The following is a 25,378-nucleotide window of genomic DNA, read 5'->3' on the forward strand; positions in this document are numbered from 1 at the left end:
TTAAGTAAAATACATTTATATGGCTATTAGGATAAATATTCATTCAAAACATGCAGTTCATTACCATTTTTTCAAGATGCTTCTGAATTTGTAAATATTTTATTGAGGCAAAAGAGTGACTTCCAGGAGGTAACTGTACAAAGAGCAGTCAACAGATTCAACCATAGGAAAATTACTTTTTGAAATGGCTGCATAAATCTAATTTGCTGCGGCTTACCTTGTCTTTATGCTAAGGCTTATACACATGTTCTTTAATTTAAAGTGTGACTATTGTTTCTAAAATTACTCCTACAGAAGCTTAAGCTGAACAATTCAGATGGTGTTAGCACAGTGACATTAGTGTTGATATCAAGAGGTCTTAGAGAAAAATAGTACAGTAGCCTTAAGAAGACAATGTTAAATGCAGCAATAAATTTATTGCATTAAGAGAGAACAAAGATTGCGAAGTTAGGCACTTTCTGAAATTGTTTTTCTCAAAGCTTGCTTCCTGCCAACTTAGCTATGATAGGCTCATATTTTGTCACCAACTGTTCCTGTATCATTTAAGCAATGAAAAAGAAGTTTTAGAAGCGAGTGTTGGTACTAGAAAGACTACTACAAGCCTTACTGAGATTGTTTTAACTTTTGGATTATCAACTGCATAGGTGATAAGAGCATAACAGATTAAATGCAAGCCTATTTTAAAACAAAAGAACTAATGCTCTTTGGAACAACAACAAAAGTGAGCAGTTAGGTAATCTTTTATTCTTTAAAAATAGTACACTGGGGTTTTTCAAAATCATCAATAAGTATTTCCTTTTGCCAGTTTAATGCTTCTGGGATAAAGTAAAACAGCTTAAATATTCAGTGTTCATGCAAAATACACCAATAGATTTACACTACTACACAAGTTTCCAGATTGAGTATTTAGCTTTATACTATTACACAACAGTTGGCCTTCAAATGTGGGAGCACTATTATCATTCAGCTTTTTCCTTTAGTTGATCTTTCATACGCTGATTCCTTCCTTTTAGCCTTTAATACTCATTTTTTTGTATTGAGCAAGGAACCTGGACACTCTCACAATTTGAAGGTTATTCTTATCTGGTGCAGGAATGACAAATCAATGCGTATCCTTGCTTTCTTTAGTTGGCCCCATCAGAGAAAGAGATGATGCAATAAGAAAGTTTTGAGGGGAAGAAAGATTCCAGCTAAAGTAGAGCATTAGTAGTCATCAGCTAGAAAATAAAAGGGTTAAGAGAAACAGATAATTAGATTTTTGTAATAGGAGAGATGCAAGAAGAATATTTGAGAATTAAGTGAATTAAAATTCTAACTCTTACTTTCGATGGTGAGAATACAGGTGCTAGCAGATGTGCCTCTGTTATTGACTGCTTTACACATATATTCCCCTTCATCTTCTGGGAAGGTTTCTGGCAAGTAAAGGCAATAGGTTTCTCCTCTTTCAATATATTGATAGTCCTCAGAGTCCTGCAACATTTCCCCTTCAAACCACCATGTAACTTCAGGTTTTGGTTCTCCGGTAATTTTAACTGTAAATCTCACTGGCTCGCCATCAACGACTGATGTGTTTTTCAGTGACTTCTTGAACCAGGGAGCTCCAGATCGAGCTTGATCCTCCTCATCTTCACAAGTAGAACCATTAATAATGCTTCCCTCTTCTTCTTCTTCCTCTTCCCTTTTCTATTTTAAAATAAGCCCATTTAGAACATTGAAAGTGGCAATAGCACTATAGCTAGTGATACGTATTTGATTATAGAAAAGTTACCATGTTTCTGAGAAGGGAAATGCCGCACCTATCCTCACTAGATAACAATATAATGCACTGAATCTGGATATGGAACAAGGCAGTAAAACGGATTTTAATGAGGCTGGAATCTTGGGGTAAAATATAGGCATGAATGTAGATTCCATTTTCAGATTACTCAAAGGATATGATGAACTTTCTTTGCAGTATGTCGTACTCTTCAAGAATATGTGAAAACACCAAAAGCAATTTTACCTTATTGCAGCAATTCACAGCAGCTGTTAAAACAAGTATAATGTTCCTTTTATACCTCTGGCAGTGTTGCCATCAGTGGTAATCAGATGCTAAGTTAACAACACTTAGGACTGAAGAAAAGGTACTTTATACCTTCTGTAATGCCGCATCAATTTCTTTTTGTTCAAACTGCATGCGTAGTAATTTCTGTTCTTCGATTCTCCGCTGCTCCTCCTCTTCCCTTGCTCTTGCCATTTGCTCAAAACGGGCCTTCATGTTTACTTTATGAGTAAACGGAGCCTCAGATTTCTTGGCTGGTCTCACATCTACCTCATCATCCTTGGGGGAAGAAAAAACAAAATAGGACTTAACTCATTTATTACCTTTTAAATGTGTATGATAATAAAACTAGTTTTGTAGAGCAGTAGTTCCTAACTGAGCAAAGCCATCCAGAGTCCTGTTTTTCTCAGAAGTTTGTTTAATGTTGGGTTTAAGATCAAGTGTCATAATAGTTTATCTCAGGGATAGGGCAAAATACTTGCAGAAGTAATTTAAAAAATGTTAGGTAGAAAAGTACTCCTAAAGGTTTATTTTCATATAGAAGTTAAATACTGTCTTGTGGCAATGGTAAATCCTTGGTGACTTGACGTTCATGCTGTGATGTTATGGTAGCTTATGGTAACCTAACGCAGATTGACCTCACAGAAACATAATTACCCTGTCAGTCATTAATTTGAAAGCTCAAAAATAAATGATAGGCTTTGAGCTGATACTGAAGTGACTGACTGTTGTGGATAGGAACCTCAGAATGAGGCTCAGATCAGGCTTACTACTGTGAAAGGTTTCCTGCACTGCCACATGATTATGCCATGAAAGTTCACATGCGCATTTTGGGTCACAGAGCATAGTGTAGATCTGTTGGTTAGACTGACAGCTTCATTTTTTGTTTTTTCTCCTCTGAAAAAATGTGAGAGGTTCCAGTCTGAAGCTTAGATAAGTAGGCATTCTTCTCTGCTCTACCCTGAGAAATGAGTAAAGATGATGAAAAGACTTGAGCTTCAAATTCTTCGGTTTTGTTTTTTTCTTAATTCATACAGTGGAAAATTAATTAGAGTTCAGAACGAGAAGCAATTCATGTGACGATTAATAGATTAATTCTCAAGTATGAATGTTTCAAACCTCAGGCTGGCAGGTTTCAGGTTAAGATGCTGAATTGAGGACTTTAAGCAGAAAAACAGATCTCTGCTTGACCAGATGACTGATAATAAACTGGTGCTGTTTCCTTTAGGGATGTTGAGGTGAGACTTCCTCATGCATCCAAAGGAGGGAACACAAAAGAAGGGAGAAAATAATTTTTGAAATATAGCAAACTGGTGAAAGCAGCAGCATTGTCCACTGTTGGATCATTAGTGTGTTAGTTAAGTGTATCATTGACAAATAGAGAATGCAGCTTACCTCTTGAAATTTTTCGGCTTCCCTTTCCCTTATTTCTTCATCCATTGCTCTTCTCTTAGCTCGCTCTTCTTCAATCTTCTTCTGTATTTCTTCTTGAGACAATTGTCCTATTTTTTCAAACTTGCTTTTTAAGTTCTTTGCCTGAATAGAACCACTTCTTTTTAGCTTTATTAATTCTTCATATTCTTTGCTTAGCTCAAAAGTTTCAGACTCCTCTTCCAGCTGTTCAGAAATTACAGAATGTGTAAGATGGAAAATGCCCCAGTTATTTTTACTACCTGTTCTCCCCACAGATAGGTGTAACTTAATGTACTTGAACAGTTCTCTTAGTTATCTGAAATCAGCACAGACACCTTTTCCCTCTAATTTCTTTTTTTTCCTCACTATTCTCAGGATTACTGCGTTTGTATCGCATCTAAACTAAATACAGATTTTAAAATGTCTTGCTTGAATGTACCCGTTGTTCAAGGATTGCTGTCAATAAACCACCCTTCACAGACTCAGAATACCAGACACTTAGCAACACAAAAAAGTTAGTTATCTTGGATTTGTAATTTCTCTCTTTTACTTACAATATCATATGAAATAATTTTTTTAAATACAGCTACTTTGTTAAACAGAAAATTAATTACTTTTTTTTTTTTTTTTAATCCAGTAAAAAGCAAATGAGTTTTCAGGGTGCCATGGCTGGAAAAGAAATGGCAGTTCTGGATCCTGTAGTCAAACCACATCTGAAGCTGTAATTGTTGATATTTAACTCCCTCCTTTTATGACCTCTGACTGACAGTAGAGATGTGTATGCATTTTAGTTGGATGACCCTGTGTCTCCCTTCTTTCCCAGGATGTAATACAAAATTTACTTGACAAATTGGCAAGCTAGAGCCTTTATTACTCACTCCAGCTTTGCTTAACATAAATAAATAAATAAATAAATGTAGTCCTCTAACATTCATGAGGGAATAATAAAGACTTGCCACCCACGACCAAATCAAATTGAAGTGCACAGTTCATGAACGTGATGTTTTAGACATTTGGTATGCAAAGCAAATTTTGTGTGTGAATTTTAAAATCAACTGTCACAGTCTTCAAACCCTTGATACACTGATTAGAAATAAGTTAAGGCCACTGTAATTCTTTCCTAATTAGTTAACACAGCATTCTCTTGAAGAAAAGCAAGTATTTTGCTCTTTCCTACTTTCATTTTTGTATTTTCATTTGGGAACTAGATGTTTCTGTTCTCCCAATATTGTAAATATTACATAATTGTTTTAGTAATACTGTAGAATTTTCAGAAGTGACTGTAAAGTAAAACTACAAATTTGAAATTACATTTCTACTTTAAGGGTGGCAAGGGATAAAAGCATTTTTCTGGTAGATCAGTGATAAAAATATGTATCATCTTATACACAATGTTATGTTTTAAAAATATGTTTTTCGGTTTTTCATTCTTTTCACATAATGCTGAAAGTACTGATTTTAAATTCCTTTTAAAGGAATTTTCAGTTACAGTCTTAAACTTTGAGGGTTTAGTAATTAACTGAAATGATCTATTGTATTTTTATTCAGAGCATGCTTAACATATCCTTTGATATACAAACCTCTCCCATTTCTTGTCTTAACTGTTGAAATTCTTGCTTCTCCATTTCCAACTTTTGCCTACGCTCTTCTTCTGTGCGTCTCTTTTCTTCTTCCATTTTTTGTCTCAGCAACTCCTCAAAATTAATTTCCAGTTTACCAGGTATGAGAGATTCTTGAGAAACTGTTTTAAACATTTCTGGTGATTCATCATCCAGCACCTGCTGGAAATCAGAGCATTAATGATACATCCTGAAGGTACCTGTGATGAAATCACAGCGTTGCTCAGACACTTCTAGTACGTAAAGGTAACCAAGTATTTTGCCACATCAGCCACAGTACAGTAAGATACAATATGACAATGTGGGTATTCCTCTAATGTTTTGGGAGAGAGTGTGTTTGGGGGGTTTTGTATTTGACTTTAGCTCTTTATCGTTACAGTGCTAAACTTTTATAATTAAGATGAAGGCGTTTATTAAAATGTGGTCTTTTTTGCAAGATGATAGAGAGGATGTTCTCTAAATCCAGCTTGGGGACCTGAAACAATTCATTCCTGTTTACTTCACAGGCTATCATTAGACAAAGTGCTCGTGTTTAAATGTCATTGCTCTTAACACTACCTGTGATCTTTTTCTAAGCAAACTGAATTATATTCCTGCTCTTAAGCAGTATTAGTATTCCCAGTAAGGATAACTGAACAGAATCTTCTACAAGAAACTCTTCTTGTGTGCAAATTGATTATACTAAGTTACGTTGCCAATTCATTGCTTTGCACAACACAAGAGATTTCCTCCTTTCCCTGTCCTTTTCTCAGGCTTCACAGTAGGGTTGGGCTTTGATGGTCATTCATGAGCAGTTTGCTTATTTTGTAGACTAATTCATAAGAAGATGGTAGGGCCTAGGAAAGGCAATTTTCAGTACTTCCAAAAGCAGGAAGTGTAAGAACAAGTACTTTATCAGACTGAATTTGTTGAAGAAAAGCAGTACTAAAATATGAAGCTGTATGATACAAAAATGGCCAGGTAGCATGACAGTCTGAGTTATGCAGGAAGATTTTTAAAATAACTTCTTGATAAAACCTATATAAATATATGTTTGTGCATGTAACTATGTAAACTTATTAACAGAGAGTCTCAACAGGAACGTTCTGTAGATAAATGTGTGAGATGAGGTCAGATACTGATCTAGAACTGTGTGGTGATGTGACTTTTGGCACTGTTTAATCAGCGCATGTTTGAAAAGCCTTGTGGCAAACATTGAAGAGCATAATGTGCCTTAAATTGTAGGCATTCCCAACGGTAGTTATCAGTCAAATGCTAGAAAGAATTAAAGGAGCAAAACTTTCATTTGAGAAAGTGTTTTGACTAGCTTTATAAAGAAACAGATAATAAACATTTTTTTATAAGATTCTTCGGCAGTCCCTTTTCTCTTTATTGCTACTCACTGCCGTTGTAACTTACACCTTTCACTGCTGTTTGTGCCATCTTAGTACCGCTATCTTGACCTACTTTGCCCATATCCTTTTTGTCACCGCTCTTTCAATAGCCCAATCCCACTCAAATACTGCTATTCACTATAGATTTCCTTCAGATTTTCCTTCTGAGTAAGCTTACAGTTGGACTTCAGTCCCACCATTCCTTCCATTCTTCATTCGTTTTGCATAATATGAGCATATTTGTTGAAATTGTGTTATGGAGCAGTGGAGTCAAAAACAAAGCTGTAAACTATTTCCTTTAATGAAAACAATGCATAGCCACATAGTTTCCAGAGGCTAGCCACAGCTAAATTAGCAAAGAAATGTGAAAGTCTCTTGCTTGTGATGCATTAGTTCATATGCTCATCACTTCAAGAGGATGCAGAACCTAAGTGAATAGAAGCATTAATTTGAAGTTTACCAACACATGTATGTATAAACTTTAAAAAGCTGTGCATATGAGCAAACACTGGCAGCTGTCTGCTCTGTATTTTTGAATCAGTAAGTTACAAAAAGACAGTAAGCCAACTTATTTCTGATTAAAAAAACACAGGAAGAAAGTCAGCTGAATTGTGTGATGCACAAAACCCTTGTGGTTGGTTCAGTAAATATTTTAGCCATATTTTGTGAAGTGAGACTATACTTTTTTTTTTTCTGCAAAGTGGGAACAGATGGTAGTGAGAAACAGTCCCATTACAACCGTAGTTGGCAGCACAGTCAACCAATTTTCAGTGGGCAGCAACTGATGGAAAGTAGAACACTTTTTATTCATGCTAATGGAAAGAGAATGACGGGTGAAAGATGAATGCTTCAGTCTGAAAGTCATCACGTTGATGGTGGGAAGCATGGAAGTATAAAAGTAGCACAAGTAAATGTGAAATAGGGAGATCCTTCCAAAAGGAGGTGGTGTTTGTGTTTTCCAGCAACAATATTAATACCTCAGTGTGTGTATACTTTCAAAACTAAATTAAAATGAATAAACATGAAAAAGGTTCTAAAATAACTACTTAATTTAAATGCTTAAATAAAAATTGAATGTGAGGTTGTACTACTTCTGGAAGAGATGAGTAATGTGCTTTTAAACATTTAAAGAACATCTGCATTGTGGCTACGTTGTGTAGCTGTGGAAGATAGGGAAAGCACAGGCTTATATCTTCTGTTGTAACAGAAAATGTGGTGTTCCTATTCAGGATGCTAATTAACAGAAAACTTTAAAACATATATGCTGAAAATACATTTTCAGTTAATTTTTTAAATTACTGCATGTTTTCACTGTCTGCAGTTACAGCGCAATCATAGGCTCTGTGCTGCATCTAATGGATTAAACCCTGTTTAATCAGTGAGATTTTTCTGCCCGGACACTTGAGCTTAGGTTCTTGCTACACTGAGGCAGAAAAAAGAGATTCTCAAGAAAGCAGGAAAAAGCAGAAGACAGCATTTACTTTCTTTGCTTTCCTTTAGTTGTCTGCTGGCTTTTCATAAAAATTGTAATGGCAGAAGTCCAGTAGCACTCATTTTTTTTTCTAGTGGCTTTAGCTTCTATTTTCTCTCTTTGGAGGTATGGACAGACACTATTTTCCATAATTGCTTACCAGTACAATTTCAAATATAAATTTACATTGTAGTTTCTCTAAGTAGTCTTTCAGCATATAGGTCTTGTCTTTGGCCCAATTTTCAGGCAGAGCACTGCTAGCAATATTAGTAGTCATACGAAGTTTTAATTTGTCTCACAAGCATTGCTTTGAATGATGGAGAAGATTTTATTAGGCATGCAGTTGGTCTTTCCAATAAAACCACAGAGGGGAATGTAGGAAGACACTGCCAGATGAGTGGGTTATTCCACAGTTCTGTATGGCATGTCTTGCCCTTCCTTTTGAAACAGTTTTCGTTGGTATTTGTGTAATTTAATACTGTATTTCCTAACTTCCACCAATAAGTAACTGGCTTATACCCAAAAGCCTCCTGAAACTTGAAGCTGTTGGAATAAGCATGAAGAATACAGTGAAAAGTTCCACGCTAGTTATTTTTTATAAATAATATTGTTGCCACCTTCTGAAATCAGGCATCTTTCTCTGCTTTCACATAGTGTCAGTATGTCAATCCTAGGTCCCTGAAAATTTGTCTTCAATATAATCTTAACTCAAATTTCAGAAGTCATTGCATATCGGAGATCTGTGTTTGTCTAAGGAAGTTCCATATTACAAATTGTTCTAATGGTAAATGCCACAAATTACTTTTTCTGTTTCTCTGAACAAGCAATGAAATGCAACAAAACCACCAATTAGCTGAGTTCAGCCTTCTTAATATTTCCTTTCTAAAGGACCACAGATGACTATAACGTTTGTACTTGCAGTGAGCATTTTTCTAGTATGCCATTAATTATGCTTTAGCTAGTAAGAGCTGATACGTGGACACCCTGTAAAGGTAGGGAGATAAACTTGGAGAAGTAAAAGGAGTTGCTTTCCTCCGCCCCCCCCTCCCAAAAAAACCCCAAACCAACAAACCTTCCTTGTGAAAACATTTTGCTTTTCTCGTTTGTTGCATCTAGCATAATACCCATTGGGCACAAAATCTGGTTTTGACTAAATTATTTGAAATCCTTTCTAGGCTTGCTGTGAGGAGGGATTGTTCTGTGATGATTTGTGGTAAACGAACTTGATCAGTTTACTCCACCACCTTCTAATAAGTAGTGAGGTGAACTAATTAATGAAGTGAAGGAGTTGAAGCATGCATTCCTAATTCTATTTAAAGCTTTTTCCGAGAGTTGCTTTCCAGTTCATTTGAGACTTTAGGTAAAAATTAAACCATACACTCAACAAAGATGCCATACCATGTTCTTCCTTGCTTCAGCAAATGCTCTTTTCTCCTCTTCTATGCGTCGTCTTGCATCTTCTTCTGCTTTCCTCTTCTCCTCTTCTCTCCTCTGTCTTTCTATCTCCTCAAAACTGAGTCTGAGTTTACCAGGACGGAATTCTTTAACAGAATTTTCAGATTCTTCATCACCACCTTCATTTATCTTCAGAGAAGAGGGAGAGGGAAAAATAGAAAGGACTTATCCAAACATAAAAATATTCTTTAAAGTAAATAAATACTCCGTTAATTCCTTTCTGATCTTTCATAAATGGTTTTTTTCTCCTGGGGGGGGGGGAAATGTATCAAGAGTTTGGTTTCTACAAGAAACATTTTAGTCTTGGTTTTAGCCAGGGGAGGGAGAAAAGAAATGTATTCCAGTATCCTATATGTAGCTTCTATAATTTTTGAAAAGCTGTTGAGTGTGTAATTCAAAGAATGATGTGTTATCAGGAAAAGGCTGAACAATGAAGTACATATTTTATGGTCTCAGGGTTGGATCATTTACTATAAATCACTCCCTATTCACTTTCTTTACCTCACTTTCATAGACCTTTATACCATCAAGTCTTTTTGTTTGCATATAAATTGTTTTTACCAATGCACTTACCAGTTAAAAAAATGCTGTAGTTTTATAGCAAAACTAAATCAATTAACATTTTGCTACTACTCCAGACTGAGATTTTTGTTTCTTTCCTTTTTAGACTTTTAATCATAACTGAAGAAAGGGAATTGAGACACTCTGATCTCTTCACTATTGCTTGTCTCCAGTGAACACTTATCTGCTAAGAGAAGCCTGTAGTTTGCAAACTGCAGTCAAGAACAGAAGAATGAACCATCTTCAGAAGACATCTCAAAGTACTTTATTTGTTAATGGAGGAAATGGACCGGGAACTGTCAGAGTATTGATAATCCAGATTTCTGTATACTGCAAGCAGCCCTGGGACTGGTATGTGGGGTAGCCGGTTAATGGAATTACAGAAATCTTTTTTTTGGAATTCATAGGGGTAAAAGAAAGAATTGAAGGAAATTAACTGTTGAACTCTCCCTTTAAGAAAACCTTTGACTTCAAATTTTGACAACCACTGATACCAGGTAAAACTCCATGTTAGAAAATTTCTTTTGAAGTAGGGAATTTGTAAATTACTTGGTTAATAAATACGTATACATAAGGGTGGGAGATGTGAACAAAATTTCAGTTAGAACAGCTAGTGACTCCAGGAGGTTTTATCTCCTTCATTTTCTTCCCTCTTCTCCTTCACTAGTATCCCCTGCCCAACCTCAAATAAAAAGAAAAAAGTGCATTATTGACATAACATCAAGGTTATTGGTGTGGAAAGGTTAAGTGATTTATTGGAGTTGGGGGTGGAGGAGTAAACAACAATTTGGGTATCTGCCTAAACCTAGAACCCTCTCAATTTGGACCAGTTGGGAATTTCAGTGTTCTGGCTTTCTGGAGGTTCTGTGGTTCGGTTTTTTTCTGGATAACATCAATTTCTTGAATGTTTTTGAAATACAGTCAATATAGTGATCTTGAGCTGTTTGTCCAAGAATGTTCATTCATAATTATACTCTATTTAAGTTAAAGTTAGCAAACACCTAGAAATAATATTTTCAAAGATTTCATGGAAGGTTAAAATCTCATTTCTCATTAATCTTCGTATGTGAATTAACAAAGTCATAATGATCATGACTGTACAGGGGAAAGATATTTAAATACAGAACTTAAAAAATGCTTTTGGAAATGGAGTATGGTAAAGTGAGGAAATACACAACGAAACTATCTGGTGTATCTTGTGTTAATACTAAGTGTAGGATTCCTTTAGTATGATCGAAGAACAAACTATAGTGAGGTCTGTTTATAGTTGATCTAAAATAAGTCTGGCTTATGATAAAGAACACATGGAGGCAGTTTTGCAAGTAATATAAAATAAGAATTGTGAGCTACATTTCTGACTGTTTGGGGCTTAGTCTAGTAATTTCTAGTATATCGTTGTTTATGTCAATATATACAAGGGAGCTGATCTGTCTTTTTTTTCCCTTTCTTCATAAGAGGAAAGTTGTAATTGATGTATTTATCATATTTATAAATAAATATGGGAATAAGAAATAGCATCCTGTTACTACAGAATGTTTTCCTCAAAAACTGGTTACTGAAACATCTAAAGCACTATTTAAGAAGAAAACAGACAACTAATTATCTTCTTGAGGACTTGCAGCTTAAGGTACTACAAAGTGTAGATATAAAACCTGCTAAGATTGCTGGCAAATTTAAAACACATAAATTTCCTGGTTTTACTAAAAGAACGTCTAAAGCATTATGCCAGTGTGGTTACTGAGTTAGAGCTAAGGTCAAAAATACCTCTTTCAAAAATTAATTTTCAGACTCTTAACAGCTTGAAATACAGTTAAGGAATAAGAAAAAAGAAGAATCAGATACAGGAGAGAATGTAAAAGCATATCCTATGTGAAAATTCTGTAACAACATGAACAAAACACGTATTTACCATTTGCTGTCTAGCTTCTTCAAAAGCACGTTTTTCCTCTTCTAAACGCTGTCTTGCTTCTTCCTCTGCTTGCCGCCTTTGATTTTCCTGTCTCTGTCTTTCAAGTTCTTCAAATGTTACTTTCAACTTACCAGGAGACAGAGGCTCTTGTGTTTCATTGTCTTCATTTTCACCCTGCATAAGAAAAATGAAATAGTTATATCTTAAATAATAGATAATTATTCCTTAGGTATTTTTAGATGAGTGGTTTACCGTGACAAATGAAAGGCACTTGGTTTCCTTAAGGAATTGGTTTTGTTCCTCATGTTTTAGCTTTGTTTCTTCATCCTGTCTCTCTCTTTGTTCTGCTCTCTTCTTTCCTGTGTTCTCAAAGTTTGTTTTCATCTTCCCAGGTGTTTTGGTGGGTTTTACAGGCACTACTGTAACTAGCAGTGAATCATCCCCTTCCTGTCCAAAAAGATATTTATTATATTTTCATAAAGCTTGACTTCTAGATAGGCTCGTTTCTTAATGAAACTGCTGCTTTTACCTGTGTGCACCAAAGCTTCCAAAAGAATTACTTGCATTAACCACAAGAATAAACCCATCTGCCTGTGGCAGTCACTAGTTTGCTTGTAATACCTGAAAAGTGTCAAGACTGAATTATATTTTAAATATAACTGCTGGCAAACTCCTTAATTTCTTTACATATTTTCATTAACTGTTAGTTGTAAATATTCATGGTTTGGAGAAGAACAGGTGAAATTTTGAATACATGGCAATTGTAGCCACATTCTACTTCAGCCTTACATTTACTATGTAAAGGATATACTGTGGTTGGAATAAGTAGTTCTAGAGAGCAATATGTAATTTGTCAGGCAGAGTAATTTTTCTGAAGGATGTTGCTGCTTCAAAGCTATTTTCACAACTTACTTGCCGAAATACATTTTACCCAGTTTTTTTCACAAAATACCGTGATTAACAGGGATACTGTCAAATAACTTAAAACTAATGTTTCTTGGTTTATTGTTGTGGGATTTTTTCTTTCCAAAACTGTAGTAGGAATGTGATTTTTCTTGTGTTAGTGAAAGACAATAGGACCTTTGGACCTAGCTTTTTGAAATTAAACATTTATTTGCAAGACATAAAATCCAAACCCATATGGTAAATTAGTCAATTTAAAAAAAAAGTTAACTGAGTAAGGTGTTCAGACATGTGTATATTGACAGAATCCCCTTTCAATTTCAAGGTTAAGGCAAAGAGCTTTTAAGATGATACTTTCCAAAGACAGAGAACTTAGAGTATCATTGTCAGTATAACACAAATCATTCTGGTGGCTTTGAATATTTACATTTTAGATGTTTTTAACTACCCACAAAGTATTCACAGTGCAGACTCTATTTCAAACTTATATAAATTGACTTAAAGTACCGACATATAGTTCCATATACTTTAAAAATTTGTTAGCTCCTTGGTTGAATTTTAATTACGTACTTGTGTGCCGTTTTCTAAATTTTCCCAGCCCACATTACAATAATAAAACAAAGTGAATAAAAATGTAGGTGAACATTTCTTTAAAAAAATCTGATTACCTCAGCTGCTGAGTCAGTTCCCGTATTGTTAAAGTCATCAATCTATTAAATGAGAATTTCATATGATTACATTACTTTGGCTCTTTGCCTTAGATTTGCAAACATAGAACTGGAAATTCTTTTTGTATCAATGATATGTATGTAGCACTCAGATTCACAGAGATGATAATGATTGAACCTTTGTTGGAATACTTCAGATATATTAGCTTGTTGAGGAAGAGGGAACATGACATAAAACATCATACACAAAGTATGCTAAAGCATTCTTAACACTTCAGTGAAGAACTGAGTACTTTAGATGTCCATTCTTCATTTAAGCACTCCAGAATTGTTTAAAAAGAAAAAAAGCTAAGGCAAACTCATTGATTATTTCTGATTCCAGTGACATTGTCTTCCTCTCAACTCCTGCAAAAAGCCTATTGCTGTTTTTGCTTCATATGGTGTCTTTATATGTTAGTGTCTAAAACTAACATACTTTCTAAAATTCTACATCGTATGTACTTCAGAGTAGATTAGATATATGGTAGATCCAGTTAAAAGTACAGTTTTAACAATGTTAGAAGTCTTAGTAGAAAATGCCATCCAAGTCCTTGTTGAAAACAGACTCCTCCTAGAGCGCTATTTTTCTTTTCTTACAGCAAAAACAAACCTAAATTAAGTAGTACTATCTTGTGGTTAAATAAAAATTTGTTTATGGTTCTAGTCTATCATTTAGATGTTCACTCTCACTGCAGTATTTGCAGCACTGAAGAAAACTGACAAAAGGAATTAAATATGATACCCCAATGCAAAATTCTACAAAAGACAAAATTTGCTTTATTGGCATCAACTAAAGTTGGAGTCTGTTCATATATATATGCAATAAAGATTCACAAAGTGGCAAAGGAATAAAATATTATCTGGATCTTAATGATTTTTGATTTTCACTGCATTAGTCTCTTCTCATTTTTGCCTGCTGATGGCATTTTCTTCTTTTTTCTTGCTTGCCTTAGTTCGTCTATCACTGAACTGTATTCACTAATGTATAAGCAAAAATTATCTAAAGTAAGGGTTGGTAAAACATAAAAAACATTTTCACATTAGTTTAGTAAATTCTATAAACACTTGTATGCATAGGACACCAAAATTTGTGCCTTACTCACATTCCTACCAGGTTTATGCCTGCCCGGTTTCAACTCAAGTTTAATGCTTAAAAAAATTGTTACTGTAAAGAAGCGAAGATTAAGATTCTCTGAACATTATTTCCCGCTTCCATCCCATTGAGCAACTCCCATGTAAATCACTACTATCAGAAATCTTAAGGTTGAATCTTCTGATCAATACAAAACTTTTTTCTTGTGTTGATTGTTTACAATTATATCCTGACTATGGTGATCAGACGAACATACCTCCTGTGCTTTTTTTGCTAATTCTCTTTGAATTTTTCTTTTCTCAATCATATCTTGTTCAATTCTGCGCTTTCTTTCTTCTTCCATTCTTTTTCTTTCTTCTTCTTGCCTTTGCTTCTCCATTTCTGCAAACTTGCCTTTAACGGTTCCTGTGAATGTGAAATACACAGTTCAGTAGTTACATCTAATATTTAGCTAGTGAGTTATGTGGCCTTTAAAATCGGGCCTCTCTTACCTATTAGCTTTGGAACATAACCTTTTTCTATTTTAGATAATTTTGCGTCATCGTCTTCATCAGATCCAAGCAGTTCTTTCATCTAGTTGATGAAACACAGAAAGTAAACTGTCTTTATAACTTAAATAAAATTCCAAAATTATTGTCTTAAAATAATGTGAAAAGATTTTCACATATAATATTGAATATTGTAATAACACAAAATATTTGCAAAGAAAATAACCTCCTGCTTTCTCCTGTTCCATTCTCTCTCTCTAACATATTGTTCTTTTCTTCTTTGCTTTTCATCTCTAGATCTCCTTTGATTTCTTTCTTCCCTTGCTTTCTGCATAGCTTCAAATTTATCCTTTACATCACCCTTGTGAAGCTTGGGCACATAGGATTTTTGGACGGGTTTAGATGAAGAAAGCAGAATCTTGGTGAAGAAATGAAGATAAGAAAAAGAAAGTTGAAACAGATGGACAGAAATATTCGGATAGATTGGATTAGAAAGAATGTAAGAACATAAAACAGAAGTGCATTTGGGATTATGAACTTTGTGCCACTAGCCATCATCAGTTAAGCATCATTGTATTTGTTCATAAATAGTAATAAATACTAAAATATCCAAAACAACGTTTAGCATTGTATTAAACTTAGGCTATAAGTAATTGTAATTAATAGCTATGTAACTAAGTATATGAACTATGTGAATGTACATTTTCAATTACTACGGCTTTAAAAATTAGATACAAATTTACATTGTTGCTTTCAATCATAAGCAGTCACCAAAGAGCCTCTCTACCCCTAACGTTTAAAATAGATATCAAGACATAGACATATAATACAATATGTATGTTTTCTTCTGCGATGCTTCAACAGCCATATATGGTTTTTAAATAAATTGTATAGGAGTTCATTTAAAACTTCTAATATTTTATACACTTTTTTAATATTTAGAGAAACTCAGAAGTCCAGTGATTTTATGTTATAAAGAAGTGCCAAGATCACTGGGCTTGCAGGACTCTGATGCAGCTAATGGACACTTCTTTGCCAATGCTTACTCTGCGTGTGTCCAAACAGTAAGTGAAGTTCCCACTTTGAGAACTACAGTGAAGTTTTCTCTCTTTTTCCTGTAATGTCTACAACAATGCTCTCAACACAGTAATGCTGAGAAAAGTGGCTAAAAACATTCCATGTTTCGTATTTCCCACCTAAACCAATAGTTTTTGTTCCTGCTTTTGTTCCTGTTGCTCAGCGAATCTATGTAGAAGAAATACTTGAAGTAGCCTAATTTTAGGATTAGATGTGAATGTTGCCCTGAATTTCCCGCCAACCATTAAAGTTTCTTCATATTTTGTTACCTTTATTTTGCCTTCCTCCTTCATTTTTAGTAACAGTAAGAACATATTTCACAGACTCCATCACATTAGATAGTTTCCTTAAGCTACTTTAAAGTGCCCTTCCATTGTCTTAAAGTAACAGCAATACCAGCAGACTTCCAGTATAATCGTTTGTCTTTTACAATTGTTTGTAATTACTCTTTTTGCAAGCATCAGTTGTAAATTACTTTGATTACTTTAAAATTGATACATACCTCAGTTTTCTGTGCAATGTCATTCATGGCTACTGTATTGTGCTCTGCACCTGGTAGGTTTAAGATTGCTTTCAGTTTCTACCTGAAAGAAACAGTTGTAGTTATATTCCTTTCTTTTCCTTTTAAATGATGCTTTAACCATCTTCCAGTAAATAAGTTTGCATAGGCTGAAATCAATGTATCACAATTTCATTTGGTCCTTTGAGGCTTTTGAAGACATGAATAGGTTCTAAGTACGCAACAGTAATTAAAAGAACAAGCTTATGATTCACTATTCATGCTCATAACTCCTCTGTGTAGTCCTAGATACTGGTTTTTAATTTCCACTTAAAAAAACAACAAAAAAACCGAACGTGGAGCCAAGCGCTGGCTGCCCTGGCCGGTATGTTGCGAAACTGTGGTTTTTTTCTCAATACTCATGCTAGCAGAAAGGAATGCGGTTTGCACCTCCGCCGCTCCGCTCCAGTCTGACGTACGAGCCAGTGAGCTCAGGCTGCGTTAAGTTTGCAGAGTGCTCGGGCCAAAACCCCGCAGCCTCCTGGAGACTCGGCTTCGCCTTTATGCAGCTGCGAGGAGGAGAGACGGCCGGGTGGCTGGGGGGGACCTACCTGCATTTCAGAGATGGAGCTGGATCTGCGGCCTGGGTGAATGCTCTTGCTTGAGTCTCGGCCAGGCTGGCAACTCTCCCAGCTCTTTACCCAATATGGGAATACAAAATAATGCTTTCCTTTCTCCTAGGGGTATTCTAGGAAAAACTAGGGCTAAAAACTATGAAATGAGTTAGGTAAGCCACATACATAGCTTAGAGAAAGTATTTATATCATTTAATTGTGGGCTGAAAATTGCACTGCATTTTTCAAGAGAAAAGTGTTACAAATTTTAAATTACACTGTATTTGTTAGGAACCTAACAGAAAGGCACTTCAAGTTCAGGGCAAACCTTTTCCTTTTTTCTTTTTTTCCTCCCTTTTTTTTTTTTTCAAATCATCCGGTCTATCAGAGCTTGTGGGAGGAAGGAAATAATGACATGACTCCAGTGCCATTGCTGTCTGTACTGTACAGATGCCCTGGGTCCCAGGCAAGCCTAAAAACTCAGTGTGCCAACCATGGTGCAGAGAGACTCAAAGGCTCAAAGTAAAAAGGCTAGAAAAGCAGGTTACTAATGGAAGGGTCTTCTCACTTGTGGTTTAGAGGAACTGAAGTCAGGGCATTTCATGATAAGGAAAGTTAAGTTCTTAGTAGTTCTTACCCTTTAAGTTCTTGAATTCTTTATTACAGATTATAAACATGGGAGTTTTTATATGGTGTTAAAAATAATGAACATTAAGAGTTGTTTTCATATAAGCTCTTCAAAAACACACCAACATCATCAACGCTCACTGGTGCTGTTGTAGCTATACAGATTGAATGAGATTCTTTGATATTTTGGGATGTTTTTCCAAATGAAAGCAGTCACAGCATATGAAACAAGAGCATTTAGCTACCAGTCCCTGCCCTGATTTACAATTTCCCAACTTCAAATTCAGCTTCAACAGAGATGTTCTGGAGAACACTTGGGTGCTCCTTTTCAACAAATGAGTATGGAAAGTCATTCTCCCCCAAATCAGAGTTGACAAATAGCTCATTTGTAGACTGATAAGAATCCAAGGCATTTCAGTTTGTCACTTGTGAACACATGGACATAAAATTACTGTGTTCGTTCCTATTTAGACTGTTTCAGATTAGCAATAGCATGGTAAAATTCTGTTCTGTCTAGAAGGGCAGAGACCACAAGAATGCTAGTGAAGTTCTCAAGGTCCCTATACACTTCAATATGCATTTGTATATTGTGTAGTTGGGTTTGCACATCTTTGTAAGCTTTAGCTTACTTCATGCCTGTAAGTAAAATCCCTATTGTGATCAGTATAACCTTAAAACTAGTTAAAATACTTTGACTTCCTCATTTTTCTAAGCAGGTCTTAGAGAAGTTCTTCTCTGTTCTCTTTTGCTTCTCTGCTTTTTTAATTTCTTCTTCCCTACTTGTGGCTGATAGCCTTTAGCCTTGTACTTAAAATACAGAAGCTGAATAAAAAGTTTACTGCATGAACCCGTCAGAAAGCAAAGGAACGTCATGCATTGGTACAATTCATGCATCGAAGTAGCCTGGGACATAGGGACCTTCTAGCCTTCATACAGGGCTGGAGCAGAAAAGTAAGTCCCGAAGATAATCTTTCACAAGGAATTCCATTTCACCTAAACACCTCAAGTGGCGGTTACTGCTAACCTTCACTACAGCAACATACCCCATCTATATGGCTTCATCTTAAAGTCATTTGAAAACTGAGTATTCCAAAGTCTGATCTGCTTATTATGTGCAATTAATTGTAGGAAGCAGATTATGTTTACGAGGCTGAGAACACAATTTAGCTTTTGAGCTAAACCTCTGTCTTGAACCTTTCTGATAGCTCTAATTACCTGAACCTCTTGACAGTGTCACTAAGGGTGCTGACAGCAGTGAGACTAAGCCTCAAATAACAAATCTGAAGTTTTCTTTAAAAGTGCAAATGTTGGAAGAAATTTTCTTTCTTTGCAAATTCCTGCTGTCTGAACTTCCAAAAACGTGCCAGTCCAACAGGTTGTGGGCTTTCAAGATGGCAGATACGCTTCTGCCATCTGGAATACTGCCATATCTGCTATTACTTTAGGCTACTTTCCAGTTCTTTGGCATCACTAACTCTTAATATGCTTGAAGGTTAGCCAGCTGGCTCTAGGACATTTTGCATCTGCAAGTCATCCTACCTCCACCTTTGATGCTAAAAGATAGGGATATAAAGCAGTAGGGCATTACTAAACACGATACCACCCGTTTGCACTTTCATCCCTCTCCGTGGCGGTTAAACCTTGAGCAGGAGCAGCAGGAGGAACCTGCCTCAGGCACCCCTCAAGGCAGATGAGTAGTTTCCAACAAACACAATCCAGAATCTTTAAAAAGAAGCACTCCTTGAGTTTTGGCTTGGGTCTGTGAGGCAGTGACCACTGCTTCAGGAACAACAACAGCGGATTGAAGCTCCTTTGTATCTATCTGCATTATCACTAGGAAAGGATCCACACAGTCAACATATTGTTGCTGAGAAAACAGAAGTGGCTGAGTCAAGAAGTCCTGACACCTACAAACCGTGGAAGAGCAGTGCCTTCATCATCTGCTGATAGCTTTGCACAAAGTATGTGGTAATAGATTTTCCAACCCAAGAAACCTTGACCTACTAATTCCCTTTTGAGATGAACTAGTTATAGTTTTAAGTTGTGTATATATATACACACATATATATATATTCTTGGTTTGTAGTAAGAATTTTCCCACAGAGTTCATCTAATACAAGCAATGCTTATTCTTTGATGCAACAAGAGTCTACTTGTGTATGTACTTACTTCAGAAGAGATTTGTCTTCCTTATGAAGCTGCCCAATCTTAAGTCTCATCTTTTATTTCCTGAGATAAGCCTATCTCAGGAGAAGCTGTAAGAGCTCCTCATTGAAGCTTCCCACTCAAAAAAATCCCAGATTATAATGTCGAACATAACCATGATCAAAAAATTAATTCAGCTTGTTACTAGGCTTTTCTTTGCCTATACAGTCTCATCACTCTAGCATTCACCTGACACTAGTCTAATTTTTTTTTTCTTTCTCCATATTTTACCTTTCCTATGATTAAACGAAATATCTCAGGAAATGTTAGTCTGGTGTTATAATGCTTTTACTGAAAGTGCTAGACTGCAGTTCCACTTTCAAAGGAGGTCTACACTGAGATTTTTCCTAGAAGAGAAGTTTAACCTCCATCCTTCGATCAATGGTCTTACCTCTGGAATTGAATAGAAGAGAAAATGCCATTACTAGAATGACTTGACTGGCCATAATGCAGAAAGTGATCTCTAAGAAGTTTCAAGTGAAAATGTAATACAAAACCAATAATGCATAGGAAACCAGGCAATAGATTAGAAATACTCTGTAAAAAAAAAAAAATCAACTGTTTTCAAGCATCTTATTTGTTTGCTGTAAATGGGTAAGCTATCACCTCTGATATGTCTTGATTTGTTATGATCATAGCAGTTTTTCAACTTTTCACACAGAGTCCCTAAAACCTTACTTTAGGCAAAATAACCAAAGTGAACAAAGAAAACCATTAAGGGGACACAGAAGGTTTGATGGCTCACAAGTCCCCAAATCCACCTCCTTAAATTTAATTAATTTCCATTTCTGAAAGGAGGTCAGAGTCCTCAACTGATCAAAAAATGTTGTGCAGCTTTAACCAGACAAAAAAAACCCCTCCCCTAAATAATAAAACTCACCTTCATTATAAAACATAGAAGTTCTTGATTTTTGGTGGCGTGATTAACATCCTCACGAGACACAGAAAAATACCAGCCTTTTCCTGAACTGAATACTACTCCTTACAGTAGGACTACGAAGCCAGGACTTTAAAAAAAAGTTTAGTTCCTCTGTGATTTCTCCTTTCGGGAGGCCCCCCTGCTGTCCTACGGCTACTGTGAGTTATAAATAAGCCCTTCACGGCACGGTCTAAGTTACGTTTACCATCTGTCTCCTCTTTGTGATCTACTTGTGGGGAAGACTCCATTATATAAGAAAACCATATGGTGAGAGTTGGAAACTCGCTACTTGCAGCCAAAGCACTTGGGAGAGGAAAACACAGTTCACAGTGTTAAAATATTTAACAAAATATTAAATAGAACTGGAAAGAGAGAGGGAAAGAGAGCAATGTTCATCATTTATATCCTTACTGTAACTCGTCTGGAATGACACTACCAGTTGTTGTACTAAATTACAGATACTAAAGTAGATACTAAAATTATCGTGCACAGGGGAAGATCCTGAACTAGCATAAACCGTCAGCTCCACTGAAGCCAAGGAGTTATGACAATTAATACCAGCTGTCTAAACTTCATATTTTGTAAAATACAAAATACAAAACTACTTCCGCTCGCTTGTATTTCCTTCATTAAGTCTTTGTAATTAAAGGCTAGAATGCTTACTGACAATTGACCCAGATAATTCAATTTCATACACAATCTTTTCTTCAATCTTTGAATTTATTGCACTTCAACATTTATTGAGTCTCATATTATAGTAGAATAGTCCTTGCAGATACGATGTTATTTATAAAAATGTATTTATTATAAAGGATTTTGTCTATGTCTGTTTATATAACTATAAATAATGTGACAGTGCCATGCAGTCCAACTGCTGTGTTAAAAAAAAAATAAATAAATCACCCTTGTCTGTAGAAAAGGTCTGTCTGTTAATTCCTTACTCTCTTCAGGTACTATTATGGGGTACATAGGCTCCGAGGCAAACGTAGTGGGGGCTGAGAGACTGTTCCGTTATGCGGGAAGCCCTGCTGAGATTTTCTGGCCCATGATTTCATGTTCCGAGATATCTGCTGATCCTAATCATGGGTGGCAGTAAATTGTGAACCGAGGTCCCCAAGAGAAAAATCAGCGTATTCTGCCCCATGCCATAGTTCCTCCATTCCCCACTGTGTCACAGCAGCTGGAGAAACAGTACGATTGGAGCTCAACTCTTGTTGACTTCACTGGCAGGACTTCAGATATCAGGGTCCCGAAATGTGGGATAAAATGCTGGGCACGAAGCACTACCGCAGTTTGCCGCTTCCCTTCTCCGACGACAGGACACAGCCTATCTGCCTCTTCCCTGACATCCTCGTGGTCAGCTCAGACTGAACACGGAGGTGGTCACTGTGCCCGCGCTACGCCTCTGCCCCAAAGGAGAGTTCTCGGGGCTCCCTGCAGATAAGCTGCTGCTTCCACTTGACCAACCCTACTCTGCTGGTAGTGCTGATGCCATAAAAACCCGATCGTGTGCAATACCTTTGTCTGAGCGGGTATGGCTGCCGCCACGGCACAGCAAAGGGTCACTCCTAGCGCTGCCTGAACTGCTCTGCCGCCGTCATTGAGCTTCACCCCCATTTTCCCACAGCTAGCTTCCAGAGGGCTCACCATGGCACTCTTCCTTCTTGAAGGAGTTTCAAAGCTGAATATCCAAGTACGGTAAATGACAGATTGTCTGACTTCTTTCACTGAGGAAACCACTCAGTTAAACTATTCCAAAGGCGGTTAGAGAAGGTATTTCTTAGGCACGTCTTAAACCATCTACCCACTTCTTCTATTTCACCAGACTGTGCTTTCTACATATACCACGCATACTATCATACTTCCGTGTGTTCCTTAACACACTTGGCCCTCTTACAAGACTAATTATTATTTTACAATTTCATCTCATTGGGCATTTTCCTGAGAAATCTAAGGTCTCTTAAGACTGAGATGTAAGTTAAGAGTACGTTTTCTAGCACGCAGCTGCTTGCTGCTTAATTTTTGAGACACGTGTGTTAGCAGAAGCTCTTAGGTACTTAAAACAAACGTGACAATAAATAGTTTGTAAGCTGTCACGGAAGCCCATAATTTTCTTCCCAGCCCCGCCGCCTTACGGCCCCTACGTTAGGATGAAGCAGAGCCCATAAGCTTTGCACACTCGGTATGCCCTTGCTGCTGAAGACCAGACCAACGCAACCGAACTCCTCTTTATGGAGAGACATGCGGTTTACCAACATAAGGGGTTTTTAAGCAGCTGCTCTCAAACGCACCTCCCTGAGCGGCAGACCCCCCCGTCCCCGCACACCCGGAAGCTGCCCGACGGCCGCTTCGGCTCCGAGCTTGCCCCGGGCCGCCTCCGCGGGGCAAGTGGAGCGGGCTAACTCCGGCGGGGTGCCCCGCTGGGCACAAGCCCTGACCGCGGCAATTCCACGTCACCGCCCGGCCGGTGAGGGGTCCCGCCGCCCCCGGGGGAGCCCTCGCTGGCCGCCGTGCAAAGCCGCGCTCGGCACACCCCGCTACCTCGGCCCCGCCGGCCGTCACCCCAACCGCGGGGGCCTCGGCGGCGGCCCTCGCCCACCGCGCCCTCCCCGCCCACCCGTTGCTTCTCCCGGCACACCGGCCCGGCCGCCCCCGGGGCGGGGGGGACGACGACGACGACGACGACGACGACACCGGCCGCCGGGGCTGCGAGGAGCCGGCCGGCCGGCGGAGCGGGCTCCCTGGCGGCGGGAGGAGGCGCGGCAGGGAGCGGCGCGGGGCGGGGGAGCCGGCCCGAGCCCTCTCTCCCGCCCGCGGCCGGCGGAGCCGCTCTTACCTGCGAGCGCTGCCCCGCCGCTGCCGCTCGGCGTGGTCCCGGCGGGCGGGCTGGCGGCTGCGGAGCGCCCCTTGGCTGCGGCCGCCGCTCCGGCGCTGCAAGTTTCCATAAAAGTCGCGACGCGCGGCCGGCGCCCGCATTCCAGGCGAGCCCCGCTCCGCGGCAGCTGTCCCGGCCCGGCCCGGCCCCGGCCTCGGCCCCGGCCCTGCGGCGCGGCTCGGCACGCCATGCCCGGCCCCTCGCCGCGACGGGGGGCGCAGCCCGGCCGCGCCGCCAGCCTTCGCCATCCCCCCCCCACACCCCACACCCCCCACACCCCCCCGCTCCGCCGCGGACAGCCTCCCGGGCCAACAGGCTTATTTTGGGCTGGAAGCACCAGGGAGCTATAAATAACCGGGGGAGGGAGGCCGCTTCCCGGCTCGCGCCTTCCCGGCCGCGCCGTCCCTGCCGCAGGGCAGCGAGCGGCGGCAGAGGGCTCCGCGGGCCGCGCCGGCTGAGGGGACCGGGACCGGGACCGGGACCCGCCGCCCCCCCGCTATGGACCCGCCCGCGGCTGAGGCGGCGGCACCGCGGCTTTTTCACGGCCACATCCCCAGAGCTCGCTGCCGCAGGTAACGGCAGGGTTCCGCCACCCCAGCAGCTCGTTATCACCGCGTACCTACCGCCGCCGCAGCCTCAGCAAACCGCCGGTCTCGCCTCTCGGCCCCGACCCGCAGCTGGCGAGAAGCGCCGGCCACGCAGAGAGCGCTCCCCCGCCGCTGGCTCATGCCCTGCCAGCGGGGAGGTTTTATACCTACGGCGGTGAGGTCCCGGGTCGTTTTATGGCACAGGGAGAGCAATCGACTAATAATAGTAATGTGACAGTTAGCTGATGGAGCGGAGAGGAATCTTAGCCAGTGCCAGACCTGCGAACGGAGAGCGCGCTCGGTTTAAAGCGGCGCCTTTCTCTGGAAACTTTACAAAGCACAGGCAGAAACATGGTTTTATTACATCTCAATACGTTCCTTTTCCTGCTTAAAGACGACTTGTTTCCTACAAGCTCAGTTGCAAGGTCTCCAGTGGCAGGACTTTCTTTCCTATCATCTCACTTGTATTGTGTCTGCTACACTGGAGCCTAACTTTCAGCTGGATTATAAATATTAGGACGATAACCACGTGCCCTTAGGCTTTGCAAATCTGGACAATGGCCGTCAAGGTTAAAACACAAAACGTGTTTGTCTTTTGAAGGACAGCACAGGAACTTTCCCCCAGTGCCACCCTCACAAAAGCTGCACTAGTGTTTCTGAAGCAAAGGCACAAGATTTCAGTTAAGGTAGGGCTTTCGACTCTCGGTAAAACAACCGTTTTCAGCAGATGAACATATGTAATACATAAAACAAATTTGGGCAGATCAAAGCATATACAACATTGTCCTTCTACAGCAGTAAGGATTAGACAGTTTAGGTTTTACATTTCATTACTTATATTACCCCACAAAGGAAGTCTTATTCCATGACTGGAGCTCACTACAGCAGTTTGGTTTGGAAATAATCCTGAAAAAGCTCGTCCCCTAAAACCAAGAAAAGAAA

General features: G+C 38.8%; 2 protein-coding genes across 19 annotated transcripts in view; one reads left to right on the forward strand and one right to left on the reverse strand.

Moving 5' to 3' along the window:
• FUBP1 (far upstream element binding protein 1) overlaps positions 1-10,872 on the forward strand; it is a 37,021-nt gene extending 26,149 nt beyond the window's left edge. For all 4 annotated transcript variants that reach the window (XR_008237069.1, XR_008237070.1, XM_052800471.1 and 1 more), the window contains one exon: positions 10,040-10,872. Coding sequence is in view for 1 of the 4 variants with exons in the window: in XM_052800468.1 (XP_052656428.1) it covers positions 10,040-10,057 (18 nt within the window). In the remaining 3 variants the exon portion in view is untranslated. The remainder of the gene's footprint in view (positions 1-10,039) is intronic.
• NEXN (nexilin F-actin binding protein) lies at positions 723-24,582 on the reverse strand. Of its 15 annotated transcripts, none has more exons than XM_052800452.1 (14): positions 24,473-24,581; positions 16,613-16,690; positions 15,260-15,451; positions 15,037-15,118; positions 14,802-14,950; positions 13,414-13,455; positions 12,095-12,289; positions 11,843-12,016; positions 9,316-9,501; positions 5,035-5,232; positions 3,437-3,658; positions 2,135-2,320; positions 1,323-1,683; positions 723-1,217 (listed from the first exon to the last, which is right to left on the reverse strand). In XM_052800452.1, the coding sequence occupies exons 1-14, from the start codon at positions 24,575-24,577 to the stop codon at positions 1,204-1,206; spliced, it is 2,184 nt and encodes a 727-aa protein (XP_052656412.1). In that variant the 5' UTR covers positions 24,578-24,581; the 3' UTR covers positions 723-1,203. The 15 variants fall into 15 exon arrangements, with proteins under 15 accessions (XP_052656412.1, XP_052656410.1, XP_052656418.1 ...); XM_052800450.1 differs by having other exon boundaries at positions 5,035-5,235; XM_052800458.1 differs by having other exon boundaries at positions 5,035-5,235; positions 24,469-24,566.
• Between the last annotated feature and the right edge of the window lie 796 nt (positions 24,583-25,378).

This window comes from Harpia harpyja, chromosome 11 (assembly GCF_026419915.1).
Source record: "Harpia harpyja isolate bHarHar1 chromosome 11, bHarHar1 primary haplotype, whole genome shotgun sequence".
Classification (NCBI taxonomy): Eukaryota; Metazoa; Chordata; class Aves; order Accipitriformes; family Accipitridae; genus Harpia; species Harpia harpyja.

Bases quoted from the DNA above. Each gene is read 5' to 3' on its own strand.
- NEXN (XM_052800450.1), bottom strand. From the start codon at position 24,577: ATGAGCCAGCGGCGGGGGAGCGCTCTCTGCGTGGCCGGCGCTTCTCGC. The intron at 3,659-5,034 runs GTTTGTATATCA...ATTTCTGAACAG, and splicing joins TAAGACAAGAAATGGGAGAG to CTGGAAGAGGAGTCTGAAAC. The intron at 1,684-2,134 runs GTATAAAGTACC...ATTTTAAAATAG, and splicing joins TTGATGCGGCATTACAGAAG to AAAAGGGAAGAGGAAGAAGA.